Here is a 25,659-nt window from a genome sequence, read left to right as displayed (position 1 = left end):
CCGTCATGGCTATCCCCATTCCAGAGTTAGAGATACAAGTGATGATACATAGATAACATGAGTAACATAGTAAAATTAATCAAACAAGTATGAAGAGATCACAATTCGGGACCAGAGAAAAAGTTGTAGTGCATTAGGGTTTATACGATGGATCCTTGCGGTAAGCTTTGATGAAGAGGAAGGTCTTCAGTGATTTCCGAAAGTTGGTTAAGTCAGGAATTTTTTTTCATACCAAATGGTAGTGCATTCCATAGCTGCTTGCTTATGTATGAAAAGCTGGATGCATGTGTTAATTTGTATTTTAGTCCTTTGCAGCTGGGGAAATGGAGATTCAGGAATGTGTGTGCTGATCTTTTGGTGTTCGTGGGTGGAGGTCTGACATGTAGACCGGGGCCTCTCCGTAAATGATTTTGTGAACAAGGGTACAAACTTTGAATGTAATACGTTCTTTAAGTGGAAGCCAAAGACCTCTGTAGTTCTTTGAAATTAATCTCAGGCCTCACAGTAACTTTCCTCAGCAGTTACCTTAACCCATGGCTACTGACTTTGGAGGGATGGCCTGATTGAGACAGTGTCTTGGTGATATCAAATTGTTTCCATTTTACAATGATTGACCTAACAATGCCTCAAGGGCTATTCCAACTTGCTGAAAGTTTCTTATAGCCTTCCAGCATTTTCTACCTTTGATTAGCTTTATCCCAAAATAATTTTGACAGCCCCATCTTTGGTGTGTTTAGACCTCTGCAATGCTTCCTCTTTTTTGGTTTTCTTAAACTTTGATTCAGCTCAGCTAAAGTGATTAGACACAAGTGGGCTCTATTTACCTTATTATGGGCCTGGCAAAGGCAATTTCCCGTAATGGGACTAATTTGGGTTTCCTGTATTGAAGATCCTGAAAACATATGCAACGAAGACGTTTTGGTTTCTTCTTCTCAAGAGTCATTATTCAAAGAGAGTTAAACAACCAGAAATGCCTCTTTACATTGCTTGTCCGAGGCTAATTGGGCACATTCAGCAGCACTTAACCGGATAGTGTCATCGAATATACTCCAATTATATGCATAAATATTTAGCATAATAATATATACATGCACATATGCACACACATAAGTGTGTAAGTGTCAAATTTCTGCCTAAGCACTATTCTGTAAATACCTGTGTCACTTACATAGGTATATTTGTAAGGTGGGGGGGGGGGGCATACACATAGGTGGAGCCTGGGTGAGACTCTCTTGTACATAATATAATGCTGTAAGCTACATACTTATGTCTGATATTTAGGTGTGAACGTTTACACCAGCACTATGGCTGGCATTCATACTTGTGTCTGTTAAATGTGCATTTAAGCAGTTACACTAGTATTCTGCAACAGAAAGTAGATTCTTACGTACCTTTATAGAAAAGGCTCCTACAAGATGCCCTGTTATTGAATTGCCCTCCGTGTGCACACTTTTACCCATATAGAAAGCACTTTTTTTAACAGGTTGTCTAGGTTGGGGTGTCAAGCAAATGCCTGTTTTGGGCCTATTCTATAAAGGATCATGGAGGGGCATAATCAAACGGGGACGACCATCTCTAAGGGTGACCATCTCTGAGGACGTCTCCGCGAAGGGACAGGGCATCCCGTATTATCGAAACAAGATGGGCGTCCATCTTTCATTTCGATAATACGGTCGGGGACGGCCAAATTTCAACATTTAGGTCGACCTAAGAGATGGTCGACCTAAATGTTGAGATGGTCGACCTTAGAGATGGGCGACCTCGGTTTTTGCCGATAATGGAAACCGAGGACGCCCATCTCAAAAACGACCAAATCCAAGGCATTTGGTCATGGGAGGAGCCAGCATTCATAGTGCACTGGTCCCCCTCACATGCCAGGACACCAACCGGGCACCCTAGGGGGCACTGCAGTGGACTTCACAAATTCCTCCCAGGTGCATAGCTCCCTTACCTTTGATGCTGAGCACCCCAAAACCCACTCCCCACAACTGTACAACACTTCCATAGCCCTTAGGGATGAAGGGGGGCACCTAGATGTGAGTACAGTGGGTTTGTGGTGGGTTTTGGAGGGCTCACATTTACCACCACAAGTGTAACAGGTGGGGGGAGGGATGGGCCTGGGTCCGCCTGCCTGAAGTGCACAGCACCCACTAAAAACTGCTCCAGGGACCTGCATACTGCTGTGATGGAGATGGGTATGACATTTGAGGCTGGCATAGAGGCTGGAAAAATATGTTTTTTAATTTTTTTTTGGGTGGGAGCGGGTTGGTGACCACTGGGGGAGTAAGGGGAGGTCATTCCCGATTTCCTCCGGTGGTCATCTGATCAGTTTGGGCACCTTTTTGAGCCTTGAAAATGAAAAAAAAATGGACCAAGTAAAGTTGGCCAAATGCTCGTCAGGGATGCCCTTCTTTTTTCCATTATCGGCCGAGGACGCTCATCTCTAAATCACGCCCCAGTCCCGCCTTCAGTACGGTGCCGACACGCCCCCATGAATTTTGGCCGTCCCCATGACGGAAAGCAGTTGAGGATGCCCAAAATTGGCTTTCGATTATGCCGATTTGGGCGACACTGACAGAAGGATGCCCATCTCCCGATTTGTGTCGGAAGATGGGCGTCCTTCTCTTTCGAAAATTCACCTGATAGCATTTATTTTAGAGGTGAGCGTACACAAGGGTGGACTCTGGGTGAATTGTTGGTGGGGGAGCACATATTTACTTTTGTAACATATAGAATATTATAAATATTCTCCCAGATTCTATATAGCGTGTCCAAATTTCAACACCCAACTTAATAAACGAATGAGTTCAGAAACACCAATAATTGGGGTGCTAACAACTAATTATTAATGTTAATTGGCAGTCAAATATTTGCATGTGCATCTCGCTGTGCGCTATTCGATAAAGCATGGCGCCTAACTTCAATCGCTTGTATCTGAAAAGAGGGCGTGGCCAGGGGGCGTGTCAGAGGTTTCCAAAAAGTACGGCACCCAAAAACTAGGCGCTGGATCCGCACCAAATGCTAGTCTATAAAGGATGCGCTTCCGGAGTGCTTAGCGCTCAATTCTTTCAGCCACAAATGTTCGGCGTCACATTGAATTCCTTACTATATATCTATCACTTAGTCGCACAGTTATGGCACCTCTATGACTGGCCTAAGTGGTCACTCCTAAGCACATACATGTGTATCTGGCTACCTCCTTTTTATTACAGAATACATGCATATCAGGCAACCTCTGGGTGCCCACATACAGGTGCACTATTATAGAATTACCCCCCCCCCCCCCCACACACACACACACACACTTGCATTTTCAAATTTGCACTCTTTTCCACAAACATATACCCACACAGTAAGAAGTGCAAATATCTGTGGATCGTTTGTTTCCCTTGAAATATTCAAACATAGAAATATCTAACAACTATCAACCATGAAATAACTTTATTGTATATCAAAATTTCTAAAAACACTCAGGGTTCTATAGGTAAAACAGCTTAAAACCCTCACACTTCAGCAAACGTTTCAATAATAGTAGAACACTTATCCTCATTCAATACCATACTTAATCACCCCCATTCCCAGCATCAATGTCCTTTTCTGAAACATAACCTTTACTCGTTTGAAAAGGCTGTTTCACTACTTCCTCCGCAGATGGTATATGCGTGTCCTTTCTTCACTAAAACGTTACCGAGATATACAGTCACTAATCAAGACTGAGCAGCCGGGTAACAGTGGGTTTCTCCTGCCCAAGCAGGGAATATTGAAATGTCTGGAACCCAAACATGCAACTCTTCACAAGATCAAAAGCAAGAACACCCGTGTCCTGTTGTGTTCCCGCACCCAACACAGCCTATGTTTCGCTTCCTCAGCGTCATCAGGGGTCGGACTCAATCAGTAGCTTGCATATAATCATGGACACCAAGGCAGTCAGGAACTCACAACATGGTCCTCCAATGCCACACCGGCGCCTAGAAAACGCCAGCGCATGCGAAATATTCAAAAGGGAAAATGCGTGCAGAATTTTCTTTTGAAAATGTGTTCAAAGTCTATGGGAGTCAAAGTATCAGCAACGTTTGCACTTGGGTAGGCTGTTTTGCAAACTGCACACGTGCATGAACTGAGGGGATGAGAGAGGGTCACACTGGGTTTTGTGCAGGAGAAGAGGTCTGGTGGGAAAGGGAAGATTGTGGGTAGGGTCAGTATGGCAGTGCTTTGCACAGAGCGGGGGTGTGAGGGAGAAGATTATGAGACTGCAAGGGACAGGTGGAAGAGCCCCACCAAACTAGCCGGACCTCCAAAGCCTTCATGCTGCAGTTAGCACTGAGGGGTAGATGCATCAACAAAACGTAGAAGAACCGAAAACGTAAAATTCACGTAGCAAACTTACCGATTTTTAAAAAACGATGGATGCTCTAAAAACACAACTTGCAAATGGTCGGCGCGGTATTACAGTGAAAGTAGGGGGGGGGGCAAGTTTCTTGGGCTAATTTGTAAAGGTGTTCCACTCCCAGTCTTATGCTAATATAGTCCTTGGGCACAATATGAAATCATTTATTGCTTTCAGTGATAAGAGTTTTAACACCCTCAGTCCTCTTTCTGAACACCTACAACCTCACTCACAATCAAAGGAACTGATTTGATCACATTTAACAAAAGCTGGGACTGTCACAATATTAGGAGATCTAGTTTAACTCTGTATTGGGAAGTAAAAAGTACAGAACTTAATGTTGAAGAAAACTATAATCAAAGATTCAGTGCTGAAAAAAATGGTACGAATGTGCCGTGCATGCAGATGAGTGGCAAAAGAGCTTTCATTTTCATAATATATTCTTCAACTGAAGGCAACTTTTGCAAAAACAGAAGTGCACAGACACCAAAGATCTTTGATAGAACAGAAACATTTCTCTTACGTTTAGCCAACAATTTATTGAACGATGTACAGCCAAAATACTGGCATTTATACACATATATATATATATACATATGTGTGTATATGCTGGTATTCAAAAGAGAGTCCAAAGGGTAGGTAGATAGGCTTTTCCAAAGGACCGAGGGAGACGTTAGTTCAAAGAGGTGATCTTTATTGAAACAACTCAAAAGACTCAACACAGCTGCTGTGTTTCGGGGTCAAGACACCTGCTTCAGGAGTCTCTTGATGTTCGTTGTACACAGGTAGGCAAAGTTTATAAGACAACATGCAACTTTAAATGAATAAAGTAGATCCGGAGTCTATAGACATGCATGTAACTTCTGTCGGCACACTTTGTGTGGTGTATGCTGGTATTCATAAGTACATAAGTAAGTACATAAGTATTGCCACACTGGGACAGACCAAAGGTCCATCAAGCAGCATCCTGTTTCCAACAGTGGCCAATCCAGGTTACAAATACCTGGCAAGATCCTGAAAAAAATTCAATACATTTTATGCTGCTTATCCCAGTGGATTTTCCCCAAGTCAATTTAATAATGGTCTATGGACTTATCCTTTAGGAAGCCATCCAGACCTTTTTAAAACCCCGCTAAGCTAACTGCCTTTACCACATTCTCTGGCAACGAATTCCAGAGTTTACATGCATTCTTGGTGCCTAAATGTTGGCTCTCTCTAAAGGGAGATTATTCCAGTTGGCCGGGGCAAGGAAATAAAAGGCACTGTGGCAAGTGACAAGGCTGCTGAGAGACAGAGCTGCTGCCCCTCCACTCGGGTAACCACCACCAACCCCCACTCGAACCCCTCAGGCCGCTGACGCCGCTGCACCCTTACCTTCTGCTCTTCCCTCAGTCTGTTCCAGTGTGTCAGGACCCGGGTTATTGTGTTAATGCAATTACCTGGGTCCCAACACACAGGAGCAGGAGAGAGACAGACACAGGGAGCAGAACATTTGGCGCCAGGTCCCCCTTGGAGGCCAGCCCTGGGGAATCTTGCCCCTCCTGCCCCCCCCCCCCCCCCCCGCCCCTCAGCAGCCCTGGCAAGTGATTTCGTGCTTAGCAGCTTTGGGGCCTGGAAGGACCATTCGGTGGCCATTAATGGATCGTAGAAATCTACCTGGGAATAAGGAATTGTTAGGGAAGACAGGTGGGGGGGGGGGGGGGGGGGGGGGGAGGGTAAACCTAAATGAAAAGCTTTAAAAGCTAGTGGCAGGATTTTGTATTGTATTTGTTGACAGATGGGCAGTCAATGGTGATTCTTCAGTAGGGGAATAATGGAATCAAATATTTTGGCATGACAAACAAGATATATTGCAGTGTTTTGGAGAGTTTGGATTTTTGTCAATGAAGTCTGATAAGATTGCAGTAATCTAATTTTGAGATCAATAAGGACAGGACCAAGCCATGAAAAGTGTCATGATCAAGAAATTTTCATGCACATCGAAGATGTCTCAGGACAAAGAAACCAGAGCAAACAAGAGATAAAATATGTGGAGTAAAGGAAAGCTGGGAATCAAGAGTAACGCCAAGATAGCGGAAGCATGAAACAGGAGAGATAGTAGTACCAATAAGGTGGAGATCAGTTGTAGGACTGGGGAGATGACCGGAAATCCAACAGGCAACAGTTTTACTTGAGTTGAGAACCATCTGGTGGGACACCAACCAGTAGGCAACTTCATCTAAGCAGTTTTTGAGAGGAGTGATGGAAGATGTAGAAGTCTATGTAATAGATAAGGAGGATATTGTCAGCATAAATATATGAAGTAACTGAGAAACTCTAAATGAGGGCGGCCAAAGGACTAAGAAATAGGTTAAAGAGAAACAGAGAAAGGATGGACCCTCGAGGAACTCCACAGTGAAGGGGTAAGATGCTGAAGTTGAGGAAGGGGATGTCACCTTGAAAGATTGATTAGACAGGAAAGAAGAGACTCATCTTGAAACTATGTCAGTGATGCCAAGTGACTGGAGATGAGCGAGCAAGAGAGAATGATCAACGAGATCAAAAGCAGTGGAGAGGTCATGCATATCGATTGTTATCAAGTTGGGAATGTATTTCGTCAAGAACTGGCAACAACAGTTTCTGTACAGTAATGACTTTGATACCCTGATTGGCAAGGATGGAGAGCCAGAGTTTTTTTCAGCAAAGGATGAAAGCTGTTGAAAAACTGCCTTTTTGAAAATTTTGGAAAAGGTAACAAAAATTGGAGACAGGGCAATAATTGCAGGGATCAATGGGATCAGCAGAGGCTTTTTTCAGTATTGGGCATATGATGGCAGTTTTCCAGGAGGTTGGGAATTGACCTGAAGAAAGACTAAGACTGACAATTGAAAGTACAGAGAACATGAGAATAGCCATACTGGGTCAAACCAATGGTCCATCTAGCCTTGTATCCGTTTCCAACAGTGGCCAAGCCAGGTCACAAGTATCTGGCAGAAACCCAAATAGTGGCAACATTCCATGCTACCAATCCCAGTACAAGCAATAACTTCCCCATGTCTGTCTCAATAGCAGACTATGGACTTTTCCTCCAGGAACTTGTCCAAAACTTTAAAAACCCAGATACACTAACTGCTGTTACTACATCCTCCAGCAAAGAGTTCCAGAGCTTAACTATTCGTTGAGTGAAAAAAATATTTCCTCCTATTTGTTTTGAAAGTATTTTCATGTAACTTCCTTGAGTGCTCCCTAGTCTTTGTACTTTTGGAATGATTCACTTCTACTCGTTCTACACTACTCAGGATTTTGTAGACCTCAATCATATTTCCCCTCATCTCTCTCTTTTCCAAGCTGAAGTGCCTTGACCTCTTTAGCTTTTCCTCATATGGGAGGACCTTCATCCCCTTTATCATTTTGGTTGCTCTTCTTTTAACCTTTTCTAATTTTGCTACATGACCAGAACTGAATGCAATACTCAAGGTAAGGTCACACTGTGGAGTCATACAGAGGCATTATAGTATTTTTGGTTTTATTTACCATTCATTTCCTAATAATAACTAGCATCCTGTTTGCTTTTTTGGCCACCACCACACACTGAGCAGAAAATTTCAGCATATTATCTACAATGACACCTACGTCTTTCTCTTGGGTGCTGACCCCCAAAGTGAACCCTAGCATCAGGTAGCTATGATTCAAATTATTCTTTCCAATGTGCATCACCTTGCATTTGTCCACATTAAATTTCATCTGCCTTTTGGATGTCCAGTCTTCCAATTTCCTAAGGTCTTTCAGCAATTTTTCACAGTCCACACGTGGTTTAACAACCTTGAACAGTTTTGTGTCATCTGCAAATTTAATCACCTCACTCGTCATTCTGATTTCCATATCATTTATAAATATGTTAAATAGCACTGGTCCAAGAACTGATCCCTGTGGCACTCCACCCTCCTCCATTAAGAGAAATGACCATTTAACCCTACCCTCTGTTTTCTGTCCAATAACCAATGACTGACAAGAGACCCATCCTGATGGGAGAGGATCAAGATCACAGAAAAATGGCTTCATGGTGTTAACTAGTCGAGTGAGAGAAGTGTAAGGGGTTCAAATCTACTCCATGAAGATGCACCTAAGAGAGTGATCACTTGTGGTGATGAACATGGAGGAACCTGAAGAGCGAAAGTTTGAGAGGATAATGTTTTTTGAAGAATAGAGGTCTTGGTGCAGAAATATTGAGACAAAATATCAGATGAAGGCCTAAGGATTGGTGAGAAAGAGGTCAAGGACTTGTAGATTGTGAGGAGTTCCTTAGTAGGAGATGAGGCTGCATTTATACGATTACTATAGTAGGCAGCTTTAGCCTTGTAAAGATGAAAATTGAGCTCTCAGTGACGCAGTTGGCATAATTTGAGATTTTCAGGTATTTTTAATGCTTGAACCAACCTATTTCTGCTTTGCGAGCCTGGCGTTTTAGTAGTCAAAGGTCAACGATACACTAAGGCTTGGTAACCTGAGATGGGGAAGGGCGAGAGAAAGGGGGAGAAAGGCAATCGAACAGCTTAGAAAGGTGGAGTGTAGCAAATCAATTTGTTCATCTAGAGATTTACTAGACCAGTCATCAGGCAATGTAAAAGTGAGGGAGATAAAGTGGTTGGATTAATGTGTTTAAAAGATCTTCTCAGAGAGCCAGTGTGAATGACATATAGTGATCGGTTCAGAAGAATGGAAGGGAAATTGGAAATAGAAACAGGCGAGTCAAATAGAGAAAGGAATAGGTCAAAGATATGGCCTGCCAAGTGAATGGGAAAAGATACCCATTGATGAAGATGAAGCTCATCAAGAAACGAAAGTAACTTGGAAGAGCAGGGAGATTGAGGGGAATCAACATGCACATTGAAATCACCAAGTATTATAAGGTTGGATATTTAATCGACACCTCAGTAATAGATTGTAAAAGAAGATCCTATTGTTCTGAAGGAAGTGATGGATGGTAGTAGCGTAACAGAAAATGAATAGGAGCTGGGGTGGAAACTTTAAGCAGCAATGACTCAGAGTTTGGAAGTGATCTCGGGAGCTCGATAACGGGAAGGTGAGAAGAAAAAATAACACAGACAAACCCCTTCCTCTTTTTGAGGCTTTGGAGGTGGAGATAAAATCAGAACTAGGTGGAAGGGATTCAATAAGGTAACGGTCCTCACCGCATTTCAGCCAGGTTTCGGTAAGGAAAAGAAATTGCAATGTTGAGTCAATAAGAAAGACCTTAAGCAGAGCAGTCTTTGATCGAAGGGCCCAGCAATTGATTAAGGCAGCAGAAAGAGAAAACAACTTACTATGAGAGGCAGGTAGAACAGTACATACCTGAAGGTATCAGCGTGGAAGGTTAATCTAAGGACGGTGCCCATAGAACACAGGGAGACTGCAGGCTTCTACTAAATAGGCAGTGAAAGGGACCTCGGCCAAGTATCCAAATGCCAAGAGGGAGAGGAAGAAAAGCCCTAAAGCTGTATGAAAATAGGGGGTCATCTCTAATGAAAAACAAGCAATTTGGCAAAAAACACAATAACACACAGTGAGAAAAATCTCGCCCCAAGGAGCCTCGCACAAGGAGCACAACATAGTCTGTTTCTTTGTTTTTATCTAATCAATTTCTGATTTCATTGTACTTGTATCTCCTCTGATCTGGCCAAAGCCTTTCAGTGCATTTTCCCTTCCCTTCTTCCTCTGATCCTTCTACCTTCTCTACTGTTACATTTGTATCCCACATTTTCCCACCTATTTGCAGGCTCAATGTGGCTTACATAGTACCGTAAAGGCGTTCGCCAATTCAGGTATGAACAAATACAGTAATGTTGTGGTAGAATAAGGTTTGTGTGTACAGACACATTAGAGAATCGTAGAGAGGAAGAGTTATTATATGTCTATTACGAGCTTTGGTTTCGTTGTGTTGCAGGGTACAGTCATTTAAGTTGGGTTGGTAGGGTATGCCTTTTTGAACAGGTTAGTTTTTAATGATTTCCGGAAGTTTAGGTGATCATAAGTTGTTTTCACGGCTTTTGGTAATGCGTTCCATAGTTGTGTGCTTATTTAGGAAAAGCTGGATGCATAGGTTGATTTGTATTTGAGTCCTTTGCAGCTTGGGTAGCGGAGATTTAGGTATGTTCGTGTTGATCCTGTTGTGTTTCTGATTGGTAGGTTTATGAGGTCTGTCATGTATCTCGGGGCTTCGCCATCCTCATACATTCACTTGTCATTAGTTGTTTAGATTACTGTAATATCCTCTACAAACGCATTAAGGTACGGGACGTTTGAGATGTTATCTTCAACTCATGCAAAACACAGCTATAGAGCTCATTACAGACCACAGGAAATTTGACCATGCCACACCAGTATTAAAGGCGGCTCAATGATTGCCCATCTCATGTCATATTTCTTATAAGCTCTTCCTGCTTGCATTTAAAATCTTGAAATCTGATATGCCCTCCTTCCTCTCCAACCTACTACCCCCTTACTATCCCTCTAGATCACTGCAGTCCTCACAACAACACCAGCTTATTGTCCCAGGCGCATCTCCCCATGATGTGGTCCATACCTCCACTAGGAATGCCATGGGCCACTACTCTGGAACCAACTGCCAACCCACCTGCTCCAATCTTCCCTACAGCAATTTAAGGCTGATCTGAAAACACTTCATGTTATGGAGGCTTATACTTAATTTAGGATCTTTGAGAAGCGATGCTGCCTGTGCGAGTGCCCTTATGTGCTGTCTCCCCCTGCTTTCCTATCAGTTTTGTAGTTTTCTAACTTCTCCCTTGCTATATCCATGTCTTGTCTAAATGTTTTTCTTCCCCTCCACGCTTTTTAAATCTGCAAGCCACTCAGGCATATTTTGTAATGGGAAGAATAGTAAATTCTTTCAATAAACTTGAAACATGCATGGGTTCCATGAAAAGTGGGGATGACTGCAGTGTTGGCTATGATGCTGAGAGCAGTGACACAGATTGAAAGGTTACACACTTTTTGTGGCAGCAATAATGGACTCGGGACCATAGAATGTTTAATAAACACTCTTCCACTGCATTGTCCTGGTCCTGGTCCCAGAAGATCAGCCCGTAAGTTCCTCAACCTGAACTTCCCCAGCTGTAAAGGAACCAAATACAAACAGGCATACGCTACTACCTTCGCGTACAAAAGCACACAGCTATGGAACGCACTACCCAAGACCCTGAAAACCACGGACAACTTAACCAACTTTTGCAAATCTTTGAAGACATTTCTCTTCAACAAAGCCTACAAAAATAATCCTCGATGAATCAAACTACAAATCTTTGAAGACATTTCTCTTCAACATAGCATACAAAAACAATCCTTGAGGAATCATACTACTCCGTACATCACCCAAACGCTCTAAAACACTTCGACACGACCTTACCCACTACCTTCTAACTAACTCCTCTTTTACTTCCAACTTTATTACCGACTGTATCTAATACTATGTAATGATCATACCAAATTAACACCCTGTAAGCCACATTGAGCCTGCAAAAAGGTGGGATAATGTGGGGTACAAATGCAATAAATAAATAATTAAATAAACATGAGGAGTGCTTAGCCTACCAGACAGACCAGGATATGTGAGCACCTGCGCTCCTGTTAGGACTTCTAGTTTTTCCAGTCTGCCATCCAGCCCCATCTGCCTATCTCTTTTTTTGGGTAAAACTTTTATCTTCTAAGAACTCCCCAACAGTGAGAATTTATTTATTTATTTCAAATTTCTATTCCACACAATCCTCTGTTCTTGGTGGATTAGGCATACACAGTAATAAAATATATCACAAACCTCAGATCAGAAAACAAAACAAGTCACAAATAACAAAAATTGTTTCCATAGCCATGTACTTGCCCCTCCACCTCACAAATCCGTGAAACCTCCCACCTCCTCAAACGCTTTTGAAAATAAAAATGTTTTTAACTGCTTTCTCAAGCTAAGCCACGTTTCAGTTTTATGCATTTCCACTGGCAAGGTATTCCAGAGCTCGGGCCCCACCGTTTGAAAAGTCATAGCCCAACGACCTAATAAGCTAACAGACTGAAAACCTGGGACATCAAGCAAACACTTATTCTAAGACCTTAAAGACCAAGTAGGCCTGTACCTTGTCAGAACCGATGCCAGCCAAGAAGAACCTACATGACTCAATGATCATCATTCATTAACTGTATGTATTTTATTTATTTATTTGTAGCATTTGTATCCCACATTTTCCCACCAATTTGCAGGCTCAATGTGGCTTACATTTGCCGTAATGGCTGTTGCCATTTCCGGGTAGCAGAATTACAAATGGTATTGCGTTAAGGTGCATACATACATGGTAACATACATGGACCATAACATAAATGGGACAGATCATGGTATAAATATATACCATGTGCATATATACATGGTAAGGAAGAATACATTATGGTATTGCATGAAGGTTCCTGAGTACTAAATTGAATTGCAACATACATTAGGTCATCAACTATGGAGAGACTATATTCAACGTATGGATTAAAGTGGTGTTGCTTGGTCATTAATAGTAAAGAGGTTAATCGTTCAAGTGATAAGATTCCAGTTATGTCTAGGTCGTGTATAGTCTTATTATTTAGTATTTAAGATGGATGTTTGTGGTATGCCTTCTTGAACAAATCTGTTTTCAGTAGCCCTCGGAAGATAGTAGATAGATGCAGACAAAGTATGTAATGCAATGACTTCCTATTATTGTAATCTCTGCTGTAGGGCATTTCTTGATATACGAAATAATTTCTGAAATTCTATTTTGTTCTTTCTTGGTTGTAGCAGTGGACTTAGAGGCAGATGCACTAAAGCTAAATGAGCCTTTAATGACTCTCCAACGAGGAAAATTTGATCCGTTGCATGCATCAAAGGGCTTTTACCGAGGAAGCCAGCAGCTAACGAAAACGGAATGGAGATGAGCAATTAGTGTGAAAACCCCATTGAAACGACATGCACTAACCTTTTCCGATTGCCTTTACGCAGGAAAAAGGCAGGAAATCTAACGAGAGGTCTGGACCACTCGTTAGGACAGCTCTGTGCCAGGAAAAATCATTAAGTGAAAAAATAAACAAACTTTGAGCCAATCCCAGCGCATTAGCAGAGCTAAAAGCGCTGTGATTGGTCCAAAGGACGTCAGAAAACACATAAATAAAAATAAAAAAAGGATCGGGAGGGGACAAGGGCGCTCATCAGGAGCGTCCTGTACGGACGGCCTTGCCCCCCCCCCCCCGCTGCTCCCCACTTTCCGCCGCTCCCCCCACCCCGAAAAAGCAAAATTCAAGCAGCCCCTGCCCCCCTCCCTTCCTCACTCCTCTCTCACCTCAGCTCCGCCTCCCGACATCCTCCGTCCTGTGCCCCGCCCCCTTTTGGGGTCGTCGCCGCCATTCCCCTCCTCCATCGGGCCCCCCGCCCTCTTACCGGGCCCGTGCAGCGCCTCTCTCCTCTGTCCGAAGGTGCTGCACGGGCAAGAAGAAAGCTGATGCCTGCCTTCGCCCAGCTTCGATGGCGCGTCTTTCTCCTGCTGCGCCCGCCCCTGTCTGACGTCAGTAACCTACGTAGGTTACCGACGTCAGACAGGGGCGGGCGCAGCAGGAGAAAGACGCGCCATCGAAGCTGGGCGAAGGCAGGCATCAGCTTTCTTCTTGCCCGTGCAGCGCCTTCGGACAGAGGAGAGAGGCGCTGCACGGGCCCGGTAAGAGGGCGGGGGGCCCGATGGAGGAGGGGAATGGCGGCGACGACCCCAAAAGGGGGCGGGGCACAGGACGGAGGATGTCGGGAGGCGGAGCTGAGGTGAGAGAGTAGTGAGGAAGGGAGGGGGGCAGGGGCTGCTTGAATTTTGCTTTTTCGGGGTGGGGGGAGCGGCGGAAAGTGGGGAGCAGCGGGGGGGGGGGGGGCCAGGCCGTCCGTACAGGACGCTCCTGATGAGCGCCCTTGCCCCCTCCCGACCCTTTTTTTTATTTTTGTTTTGATTTGGGAGCCATGTGCTTGTGATTTGACTGTGTTTTGACTGTTTGTGGCATGCGCAGAGCAGCTAACATAACGCTTGGCTGCTCTGCGCATGATTTGGGGGCCGATTAACGATGTGTATTGTGATTCTTTGATACATTGTACGTTTCAATACCGATCTCAGCATGTGTGACTTTTTTTTTTGGTGCATTTTTCGTTATTTTAAAATCGTTAGGGACTTTAACGATTTAGATTTTTTTACGTTTGGTTGCTGCATCTGCCTCTAAATTCAAAGGAAGCCAAGGTTCACATCCTGCTTCTCCCCCAGATGCTCTTTATGACCTTGAGAAAGTCAATTTACACTCCACTGATTACAGGTCTACTTAGATTGTAAGCTCTCTTGAACAGGGATCTACGGAGTATACCCGAATATGCAACTTGCTTTGAGCACGGATTTGGAAAAGACAAGTAATTAATCTAATCCAAATCCAAGTGCAGTGTCCTTTTATGTAAAATCAGTAGCAAGTACTGATTACTTTAATAGAGACATCGTGTTCCCTTTTCTCTCTCATTTCACAGTCTAATTATAACCAAGAAACATGATTCAAAATTGCATTACTGCGGTTATAAACAGACACCATACGCATGTATGGAACGACTGTAACACAGTTCCCATTGTTCTCGTCTCTTTCCTGATGCCTCATAAACCTGACAATTCATAGTCAAAGAGTCAACCTCGTTGAGAGGCAGTCATTTTCCTAACAAGACATTCATTTCCACAAGCTTCTATAGCATAAATACCCCCTTATCCAATTTTTGCTACATTTATACCCAGTACAAATCAGAAAAATATCACTCACTAGGTTGAGAGGCAAACTCCCAATCCTGGCTGGCTCAAAAGACATAAAAGTGGTCTCCATATACCATCTACAATATCACGTGACGGTCTCTGGGAAAAGGTGACAACAGTACCAGATCCAAAATGTTGAGAATGGCCAATTTTTTCTTATCATGGGTCCATGAACAGTTGGGGAAAGTTAAGATGTTAGTAACCCCTCTTACTCTCTTACCTATCTTTATGTTCCATCTTTGCTTATACCCTTTACTGTCAATCAAAATGTTCTATTATGTTTTGTGTTGACATTATAAGTAGTAAATATGCCATACTTTGTATGTTGTTTGAGTATTTTTACTGCTGTAATTGCCTATTGCTCATAGAAACATGATGGCAGATAAAGGCCATATGACCCATCCAGTCTGCCCATCCTCTATAACCCCCAATTCTACCTGTTCCTAAGCGATCCCACATGCTTATCCCATGCCTTTTTAAATTCTGGAACAGTCCTCGACTCCACCACCTCCACCGGGAGGCCATTCCACGCCTCCACCACCCTTTCTGTGAAATAATACTTCCTTAGGTTACTCCTAAGCCTATTCCCTCTTAAATTTGTCATATGCCCCATCATTCCAGAGCTCTCCTTCATTTGGAAAAGGCTCTCTTCCTGTACATAAATGCCCTTGAGATATTTAAACGTTTCTATCATGTCTCCTCTCTCCCAGCGTATACATGTTGAGGTTCATAAGCCTGTCCCTGTAATTTTTGCATTCAAGACCGCTTACTAATTTCGTAGCCGCCCTCTGGACCGACTCCATCCTGTTTATATCTTTCCGTAGGTGCGGTGTCCAGAACTGCACGCAGTACTCCAAATGAGGCCTCACCAGAGACTTATACAATGGCACTATCACCTCCTTTTTCCTGCTGGTCATGCCTCTCTTTATGCATCCAAGCATTTTTCTGGCTTTGGCCATCGCTTTTTCCACCTGTTTGAAAGCTTTATGGTCATCAGACACAATCACCCCCAAGTCCCACTCTTCTTTCGCACACTGAAGCACTACACCCCCTATACTATACCGTTCCCTTGGATTTTTGCGACCCAAGTGCATGACCCTGCATTTTTTGGGATTAAACCTTAGTTGCCAAATATCCGTCCATTCCTCTAGATGATGGTTAATGTGAGCAAGTGCAAGGTGATGCATGTGGGAAAAAAGAACCAGAATTATAGCTACGTCATGCAAGGTTCCACGTTAGGAGTTACGGACCAAGAAAGGGATCTGGGTGTCGTCGTCGATAACACACTGAAACCTTCTGCTCAGTGTGCTGCTGCGGCTAAGAAAGCGAATAGAATGTTGGGTATTATTAGGAAAGGTATGGAAAACAGGTGTGAGGATGTTATAATGCCGTTGTATCGCTCCATGGTGCGACCGCACCTTGAGTATTGTGTTCAATTCTGGTCGCCGCATCTCAAGAAAGATATAGTAGAATTGGAAAAGGTGCAGCGAAGGGCGACTAAAATGATAGCGGGGATGGGACGACTTCCCTATGAAGAAAGACTAAGGAGGCTAGGGCTATACAGCTTGGAGAAGAGACGGCTGAGGGGAGACATGATAGAGGTATATAAAATAATGAGTGGAGTGGAACAGGTGGATGTGAAGCGTCTGTTCACGCTTTCCAAAAATACTAGGACTAGGGGGCATGCGATGAAACTACAGTGTAGTAAATTTAAAACAAATCGAAGAAAATTTTCTTCACCCAACGTGTAATTAAACTCTGGAATTCGTTGCCGGAGAAAGTGGTGAAGGCAGTTAGCTTAGCAGAGTTTAAAAAGGGGTTGGACGGTTTCCTAAAGGACAAGTCCATAAACCGCTACTAAACGGACTTGGAAAAATCCAAAATTCCAGGTGCCCTGTCGTGGACAGGATGCTGGGCTCGATGGACCCTTGGTCTTTTCCCAGTATGGCATTACTTATGTACTTCGCTAGGTCCTTCCTCATGTCACTCACACCCTCCAGGGTGTCCACCCTGTTGCAGAGTGAGTTCCTTCAAAAAGGCGGTAAATAAATCCTAATAAATAAATACATGTTTGAACTTCTGTAACTTTTTTACTTTTTTCACACAAAAGGATGGGGTTTGGACTGATGTATTACAAACTGTTTGCTCTAACAGAATTCACGAAAGCCTTATTTTTTTTTTTTGTTTTTGGTGACCTTAGTCATCTTTTCTCAGAGATGGTCATGCTTCTGAATAAAGGGGAAGTTAGCTTCATGGGCTATATGGTTAAGGCACTGTTATTTTACTGTTAATCCCACTTACTAGCAACTAGGTCTCATTGCGTAAAATGGAATCTGTGCTAAAACAGAACGAGTTAGTGGTAAAATAATATGTTTTAATGGTAGCCCACGTTGATAACCGCCCCTTAATGTCATACTGGTTCAATAGAAGGTTGTTTCAGAGTTGCTGATCGTACAAGACAATTGCAGAAGTGTCGATGTGATTCCAACAGAGTATGGGAAGTACTTTTAATTTTAAAGGCCTTACAGTAGAGAGGTGTGGTAGCTGTGTTAGTCCACTTTTAAAGGTAATCAATAGAAACAAAACATGGAAAAGAAAATAAGATGATACCTTTTTTATTGGACATAACTTAATACATTTCTTGATTAGCTTTTGAAGGTTGCCCTTCTTAGTCAGATCGGAAATAAGCAAATGTGGTAGATGACAGTATATATAAGTAAAACATCCAAGCATTTCATTGACAGTCTAACAGGGTGGGGGTGGCTTTCTTAGGAACTTTGAGGGTGTCTTGTTAAGATATGAAAGAGCGTAAAATGCTTCTTCTAATCTCTTGGAGACTGTTAGAAGGAATTTTGGAAAACCTACATTTTTATTAATTATTGATTTTAAAAAAAATGGTTGTTCAGCAATGAATTATTAACAAAAGATCTTTGTACTAATTGCATGGAAGATTTGTCTCAATCACATTTTATCTATCAATTTCCCCAAATACAAAGAAGCAAAATTACCTGTACAGTTTGCGCATGACCATTACCAAAAATTAGCACGCGAGCCCTTATTGCCACCTATTTTGTGGGCACAAAGGACTCATGCGCTAATCTTACGCTAATTAGTGCGCCGTAATGAGGCTGTGCTGATTTGCACTGCCACGCCCACTCTCCGCCGCTAGCCATGCTCCTTCAGAGAAAAATTAACAGTTTTGAGCATGTGGTTTGTGTGCGTACAATGGACTAGTACCGCAGGACGCCTCAGTGTGTCCCACGGTAAGCCCGTTTAAGCTGCAGTAAGCCGAGATAAGCACTAACGCGTGCTTACTGCAGCAAAAAGGGCTTACCGTGGGGGTGTGCTCAGGTGTCCCTTGATAATTTTTTTTCATGTGCGCATGCTACCCATGCGCTAAAAACTAAAATTTATTTTTTAACACCGGGGAGGGTCTGGGGGCTGAGAGTGTATTCTGCACTAATCGGTTAATGCAGCTACTCTGGCATGCAGGGGCGGACTGACCAATCAGGCAACTGGGCAGTGCCCGAGTGCCCAGAGACTCTAGTGGGCCCAGAGGCTCTGCCCGGATGCCGCATACTACAGCTCTCCCCGGTCCTACCTTGAAAGGCGTGCTGCTGGCGATCTAATGGCCTCTGCGGGGGGCACATGTTCTTTCCTGCCCATCCCGCTGTGCTGCCACTATTCCCCCTCCCCCCCCACCCGGCACCACCATATTTTAAAAATGGCGGCCGATGCTGTCAAGAACCGCGAGACTACCGCGGGAAGTCTCAACCACCATTTTGAAAACACGGCGGTGTTGGCAGGCGGGGGGGGGGGGGGGGGGGGGAGAAATAGCAGCAGCACAGCGGGCAGGAAAGAACATGCCCCCTGTAGAGGCCCCCAGACAGGTAGGGCTGGGGCAGCGGAAGCATCGGCTGTGACGGCAGGGGGGGTGTTGCGCGGCGGCCGGGCGGGGTGCCCAGACCACCCTCAGTGCCTGGGGGCCCGGATCACCCTTAGTCCGCCCCTGATGGCATGCGCTAACCGATTAGTGTGTGGTTAGTGCATGAGCCCTTACCGCCTACATAATGGGTGGCAGTAGGGATTCATATGCTAATGGCTACACTCTAATAGGAAAATTAGCGCATGCTCATTAATGGGGAAAATAGAAAAATCAGCCATTTTACCCTGGCAGTAAAAATGACCCTAGCCTGCGGCAGTGGCGTAGCTACTTGGGGCCACGGGGGCCTGGGCCCCCGTAAATTTGGCCCTGGACCCCCCTGCCGACGACCCTCTCGACCCCCCTCCCACCGCCAACCCTACCCCGCCACCGCTGTCATCTACCTTTGCTGGCGGGGTACCCCAACCCCCGCCAGCCGAGGTCCTCTTCTTACGGCGCAAGGCTTCGTTCTGTTTCTGTGAGTCTGACATCCTGCACGTACAACGTGCAGGACGTCAAAAACAGAATGAAGCCTTGCACGGGAAGATGAGGACCTCGGTTGGCGGGGATTGGGGTCCCCCGCCTGCAAAGGCAGGCGACGGCAGTGGCAGGTTGGCGGCGGGAGGGGGGTCGAGAGGGTCGGTGGCGGGGGTCTAAGTTGGTGGTGGTGGTGGCAGCGGCAATGGCGGAGGGGGGTCGGTGGCGCCGGGGGGGCTAAAATGTGCCCCCTCACCTCAGGCTCTGTACCCCCCTCCCGCTGAAGTCTGGCTACGCCCCTGGCTAGCGGGAATGACTCGCTTAAGGACACACTAATGCCACTTTATTCTGACGTTCGGTAAAAAAGTCTTCTACGTGCGCTCTAGTGCTTACCGCAAGTTAGTAAAAGGCGCCCTTAATCAGCCCTTAAGTGATATGGAAAAAAAAACAACAAAAATTATTTAATTTCTTGTTTATTTTATTTTAGTCTCAGCTCCAGTTCACTAGATTAGGCGTGGAGCTCCCTTATTCTATAAAACTGCATGCAAATTGCAGGAATGCCCCGATCCGCCCATGCCCCTCTCATGGCCACTCCCCTTCTTGGGTTGTATGGATTCTGGCGCCTAACGATGCGCTTGCAAATTGATTATTAGTGCCCAATTTCAGCGCTAATTGGCTCATTTATCAATTAAAGTACACACGTAAACCAGGGGCGTATCTGGACCGCCTTTAGGGGGGTCCAGAGCTGAGGTGAGGGGGCACATTTTAGCCTCCCCCCCCGCCGCCATTGCCGACACCTCCCGCTGCCGCCAGAACCACCTCCAACAACTGTGGCCCGCCCGCCGTCGCCATGACGTCGCCTACCTTTGCTGGCGGGGGACCCCAACCCCCGCCAGCCGAAGTCTTCTTGCTTCGTTTGGTTTCTGAGTCTGTCTGACGTCCTGCATGTACAACGTGCAGGACGTCAGACTCACAGAAACAGAACGAAGCCCTGCAGATCGCAGGTTGACGGCGGGTTGGCGGCGGGAGGGGGGGTTGAGAGGGACGTTGGCAGGGGGGTCCAGGGCCAAATCTACGGGGGCCTTGGCCCCCGTGGCCCCATAGCAGCTACGCCCCTGACGTAAACTGACCGCGCTCCCATATTTGCGCATGCAATTTTGAACTAGGGTGATGCTGTTCCTGAAACGTGAAGGCCTTTACCTTGTTCTTGCCATCACATTGTTCTTCTTGGGCTGCTGATTAACTGGACTTCCCACGCTGCCATTCTTCAGGGACCCCTTCCTGGCCAGCTCTCTCTGCTTCTCTGCACAGAAAACACACACACACACACAATAAATCCCAAAATACAGTGACAATCATGCATCTAACGTTACACAGCTTCCTGGTAAGAGGCAAAAACGTTGCATTGTACTAATGAAGCATTAAAATAAAACCAGCAGGAAGATGAACTGAAAGACAAAATCACTTTTTGTTATCCAAACAAAAACCATTACCATAATTGCACCCTTAGAGAACACCAGGCCTCTATTTTCTCTCTATGTTTAAGTCTAATCAGAGAATGCACTTTATTTAGGAAAGTGGGGGTAGGGATAGATATTCAAAAGATTTGTCTGACTAACTTTGGGTAGTAGCTGCTGGACAAATCGTCAGAGCTGAAACCCCTCTCTTTCCCCCTACTCAACAGGTAAATTTTCTGCTCTTAAATCAGATTTTAGCAGCATTAACAGAGGTGGGGCTGGAGATGTTCCTGGGTAATGATGAAACCTTATGCATTCCGCCTTGTATTGACAACGTTATGTGCATACTTCCGGTTGGAGCAAAGAGTCCTGTGGAGGAGTGGCCTAGTGGTTAGGGTGGTGGACTTTGGTCCTGGGGAACTGAGGAACTGAGTTTGATTCCCACTTCAGGCACAGGCAGCTCCTTGTGACTCTGGGCAAGTCACTTAACCCTCCATTGCCCCATGGAAGCCGCATTGAGCCTGCCATGAGTGGGAAAGCGCAGGGTACAAATGTAACAAAAATAAAATAGAAACTATTGGAGATTCTACATGGAATGTTGCTATTCCACTAGCAACATTCCATGTAGAAGGCTGCGCAGGCTTCTGTTTTTGTGAGTCTGACGTCCTGCACGTATGTGCAGGACGTCAGACTCACAGAAGCAGAAGCCTGCGCGGCCACATTGGTGATCTGCAAGGGCCGACTTCTACATGGAATGTTGCTACTATTGAGATTCTGTTGCTACTATTGGAGATTCTACATGGAATGTTGCTATTCCACTAGCAACATTCCATGTAGAAGGCTGCGCAGGCTTCTGTTTCTGTGAGTCTGACGTCCTGCACGTACGTGCAGGGCGTCAGACTCACAGAAGCAGAAGCCTGCGCGGCCACATTGGTGATCTGCAAGGGCCGACTTCTAGTGGAATAGCAACATTCCATGTAGAATCTCAAATAGTAGCAACAGTGGAGGAGTGGCCTAGTGGTTAGGGTGGTGGACTTTGGTCCTGGGGAACTGAGTTCCATTCCCACTTCAGGCACAGGCAGCTCCTTGTGACTCTGGGCAAGTCACTTAACCCTCCATTGCCCCATGTAAGCCGCATTGAGCCTGCCATGAGTGGGAAAGCGCGGGGTACAAAGGTAACAAAAATAAAAAACTTTATCCACAGGTTAAACAGCTAACTTACACGCATTAAGTCTTTCTGCCTAACTTTTTTGCTTGTCATCGGCTTACTTGCATATCATCCTCTGAGATTTTAATCAGACCTTGCTATGACGAGCTCCTACAGAAACGCAAATGTTTCTTTTTCATTTAGATTCCACCCAATCTAAAATTATAGGATGATTACAACCTAAGGGGGTCTTTTACTAAAGCTTAGCTCGAGTTATCTGCAGCAGGGCCCATAGGAATAAAATGGGCTGCAGATAACTCGAGCTAAGCTTTAGTAAAAGACCCCCTAAGGATTCATTTTACATTAAGTCCCGCTAGGAAGGAGAGAGAGAGAGAGAGGGGAGGGGGTGCTGAAATATGTGCGGCAAGAGAGGGAGAAGAAAGATGGCACAGAGTTTTGGGTTGGGAGAGGAGATATGCTGGACACCAGGAAGAAGACAAAGAGCAGTTTTGAGGGGAGGAGATGGATGGGGGGAGGGGACATGAAGGAACAATGCAGGATGGGGGAAAAGGGGGAGAGAGAGAGAGAGAGGGGAGGGGGTGCTGGAATATGTGCGGCAAGAGAGGGAGAAGAAAGATGGCACACAGTTTTGGGTTGGGAGAGGAGATATGCTGGACACCAGGAAGAAGACAAAGAGCAGTTTTGAGGGGAGGAGATGGATGGGGGGAGGGGACATGAAGGAACAATGCAGGATGGGGGAAAAGGGGGAGAGAGAGAGAGAGAGGGGAGGGGGTGCTGGAATATGTGCGGCAAGAGAGGGAGAAGAAAGATGGCACACAGTTTTGGGTTGGGAGAGGAGATATGCTGGACACCAGGAAGAAGACAAAGAGCAGTTTTGAGGGGAGGAGATGGATGGGGGGAGGGGACATGAAGGAACAATGCAGGATGGGGGAAAAGGGGGAGAGAGAGAGAGAGAGAGGGGAGGGGGTGCTGGAATATGTGCGGCAAGAGAGGGAGAAGAAAGATGGCACACAGTTTTGGGTTGGGAGAGGAGATATGCTGGACACCAGGAAGAAGACAAAGAGCAGTTTTGAGGGGAGGAGATGGATGGGGGGAGGGGACATGAAGGAACAATGCAGGATGGGGGAAAAGGGGGAGAGAGAGAGAGAGAGGGGAGGGGGTGCTGGAATATGTGCGGCAAGAGAGGGAGAAGAAAGATGGCACACAGTTTTGGGTTGGGAGAGGAGATATGCTGGACACCAGGAAGAAGACAAAGAGCAGTTTTGAGGGGAGGAGATGGATGGGGGGAGGGGACATGAAGGAACAATGCAGGATGGGGGAAAAGGGGGAGAGAGAGAGAGAGAGAGGGGAGGGGGGTGCTGGAATATGTGCGGCAAGAGAGGGAGAAGAAAGATGGCACACAGTTTTGGGTTGGGAGAGGAGATATGCTGGACACCAGGAAGAAGACAAAGAGCAGTTTTGAGGGGAGGAGATGGATGGGGGGAGGGGACATGAAGGAACAATGCAGGATGGGGGAAAAGGGGGAGAGAGAGAGAGAGAGAGGGGAGGGGGTGCTGGAATATGTGCGGCAAGAGAGGGAGAAGAAAGATGGCACACAGTTTTGGGTTGGGAGAGGAGATATGCTGGACACCAGGAAGAAGACAAAGAGCAGTTTTGAGGGGAGGAGATGGATGGGGGAGGGGACATGAAGGAACAATGCAGGATGGGGGAAAAGGGGGAGAGAGAGAGAGAAAGAGAGAGAGGGGAGATGCAGGAACACATGGGAAAAGGGAGGGAGAAGCAAAATAGCAGACCTTCTTGCGTTGGGAGAGGGGAAATGCTGGACATGGGGGGGGGGAGGGGAAAAGAATAGGGAAACCAGGGCCAGCGAGGCATGGGCTCAGAGTGCTCAAGTGTAGAGGCATCTAAAGCTTGCCGCACTGGATTGCCCCTTCAAAGCTGCCACCAGGTTCCACCCCACCCCGGCATCTGGGACACAAGCAGCTAACAACTCCTCCCCTCCCCATCCCACCTTCCACCCAAATAGGATAGCGGTGGCATAAAAAAAATAGCTGACACATGCGCCTCTTGAGTGCTTTGCTGAAACAACCATCTCTGAATTCAGAAGTTGCATCATAGGGGATGGGACCAAAAGATGAGTGTGTGCTGGAGCTCCCAGGACATGTGCTACAATTTTTGATTTCTACCACACCGTGGTGGAGAGAAGGGCATGTGAAAGGAGAGATAGGGGGAAGATTATAGAGTGGAGGTAATGTGAAAGGAGAGATCGGGGAAAGACACTGATGAGGAGACGGGTGGAAGGAGAGATTGGGGGAAGATGGGAGGCGATGATAGTGGAGGGCAGACTTATACGGTCTGTGCCAGAGCCGGTGATGGGAGGTGGGACTGGTGGTTGGGAGGCGGGAAATACTGCTGGGCAGACTTGTATGGTCTGTGCCAGAGCCGGTGATGGGAGGTGGGACTGGTGGTTGGGAGGCAGGAAATACTGCTGGGCAGACTTGTACGGTCTGTGCCAGAGCCAGCGATGGGAGGCGGGACTGATGGTTGGGAGGCGGGAAATACTGCTGGGCAGACTTGTACGGTCTGTGCCAGAGCCAGTGATGGGAGGCGGGACTGGTGATTGGGAGGCGGGAAATACTGCTGGGCAGACTTGTACGGTCTGTGCCAGAGCCAGAGATGGGAGGCGAGACTGGTGGTTGGGAGGCGGGAAATACTGTTGGGCAGACTTGTGCGGTCTGTGCCCTGAAAAAGGCAGGTACAAATCAAGGTAAGGTATACACATATGAGTTTATCTTGTTGGGCAGACTGGATGGACCATGCAGGTCTTGTTCTGCCGTCATCTACTATGTTATGCTAGAGAGGAGGTGAATGGAAGGAGAGATAGGTGAAAGGTGCTGGAAAGGAGGCAGTGTGAAAAGAGACATCAAGAGAAGATGCTGGAGAGGAGGCCGGGTGGAAGGGGAGATGATGGCTGTGGTAGAAAAGTAGATGGGAGGATGTACTGGACATAGAGGAAGGTGGAAAGGAAGATCAGGGGGACATGTTGGAAATTGAAGAACATGGAAAATCGGGGGGGGGGGGGGGATGCTGGGCAGGAAGGAAGGTAGAAAGGAAGATCGGGGGGGCATGCTGGACATAAGAACATAAGCGTTGACATACTGGGACAGACCAAAGATCCATCAAGCCCAGCATCCTGTTTCCAACAGTGGCCAATCCAGGTTATTAAGTATCTGGCAAGATCCCAAAACAATACATTTTATGCTGCTTATCCTAGAAATAAGCAGTGGATTTTCCCCAAGTCCATCTTAACAATGGCTTATGGACTTTTCTTTTAGGAAGGTATCCAAACCTTTTTTAAACCCTGCTAAGCTAACGGCTTTTACCAAATTCTTTGGCAATGAATTCCAGAGCAACAAGTGGAACATAGT

The 25,659-nt window shown here is 45.7% G+C and overlaps 1 protein-coding gene across 2 annotated transcripts in view; it reads right to left on the bottom strand.

Annotated features, from left to right (window-relative positions):
- FAM219A (family with sequence similarity 219 member A) overlaps positions 1-25,659 on the bottom strand; it is a 339,450-nt gene that overhangs the window by 61,542 nt on the left and 252,249 nt on the right. For both annotated transcript variants that reach the window (XM_030192852.1, XM_030192853.1), the window contains exon 3: positions 20,807-20,909. In XM_030192852.1, coding sequence (XP_030048712.1) covers positions 20,807-20,909 — 103 coding nt within the window. The remainder of the gene's footprint in view (positions 1-20,806; positions 20,910-25,659) is intronic.

The sequence above is a fragment of the Microcaecilia unicolor genome, chromosome 2 (assembly GCF_901765095.1).
Source record: "Microcaecilia unicolor chromosome 2, aMicUni1.1, whole genome shotgun sequence".
Taxonomy (NCBI): Eukaryota; Metazoa; Chordata; class Amphibia; order Gymnophiona; family Siphonopidae; genus Microcaecilia; species Microcaecilia unicolor.
The sequence above is the reverse complement of the archived record's forward strand: the minus strand, read 5'-3'. Positions and strand labels throughout refer to the sequence as shown.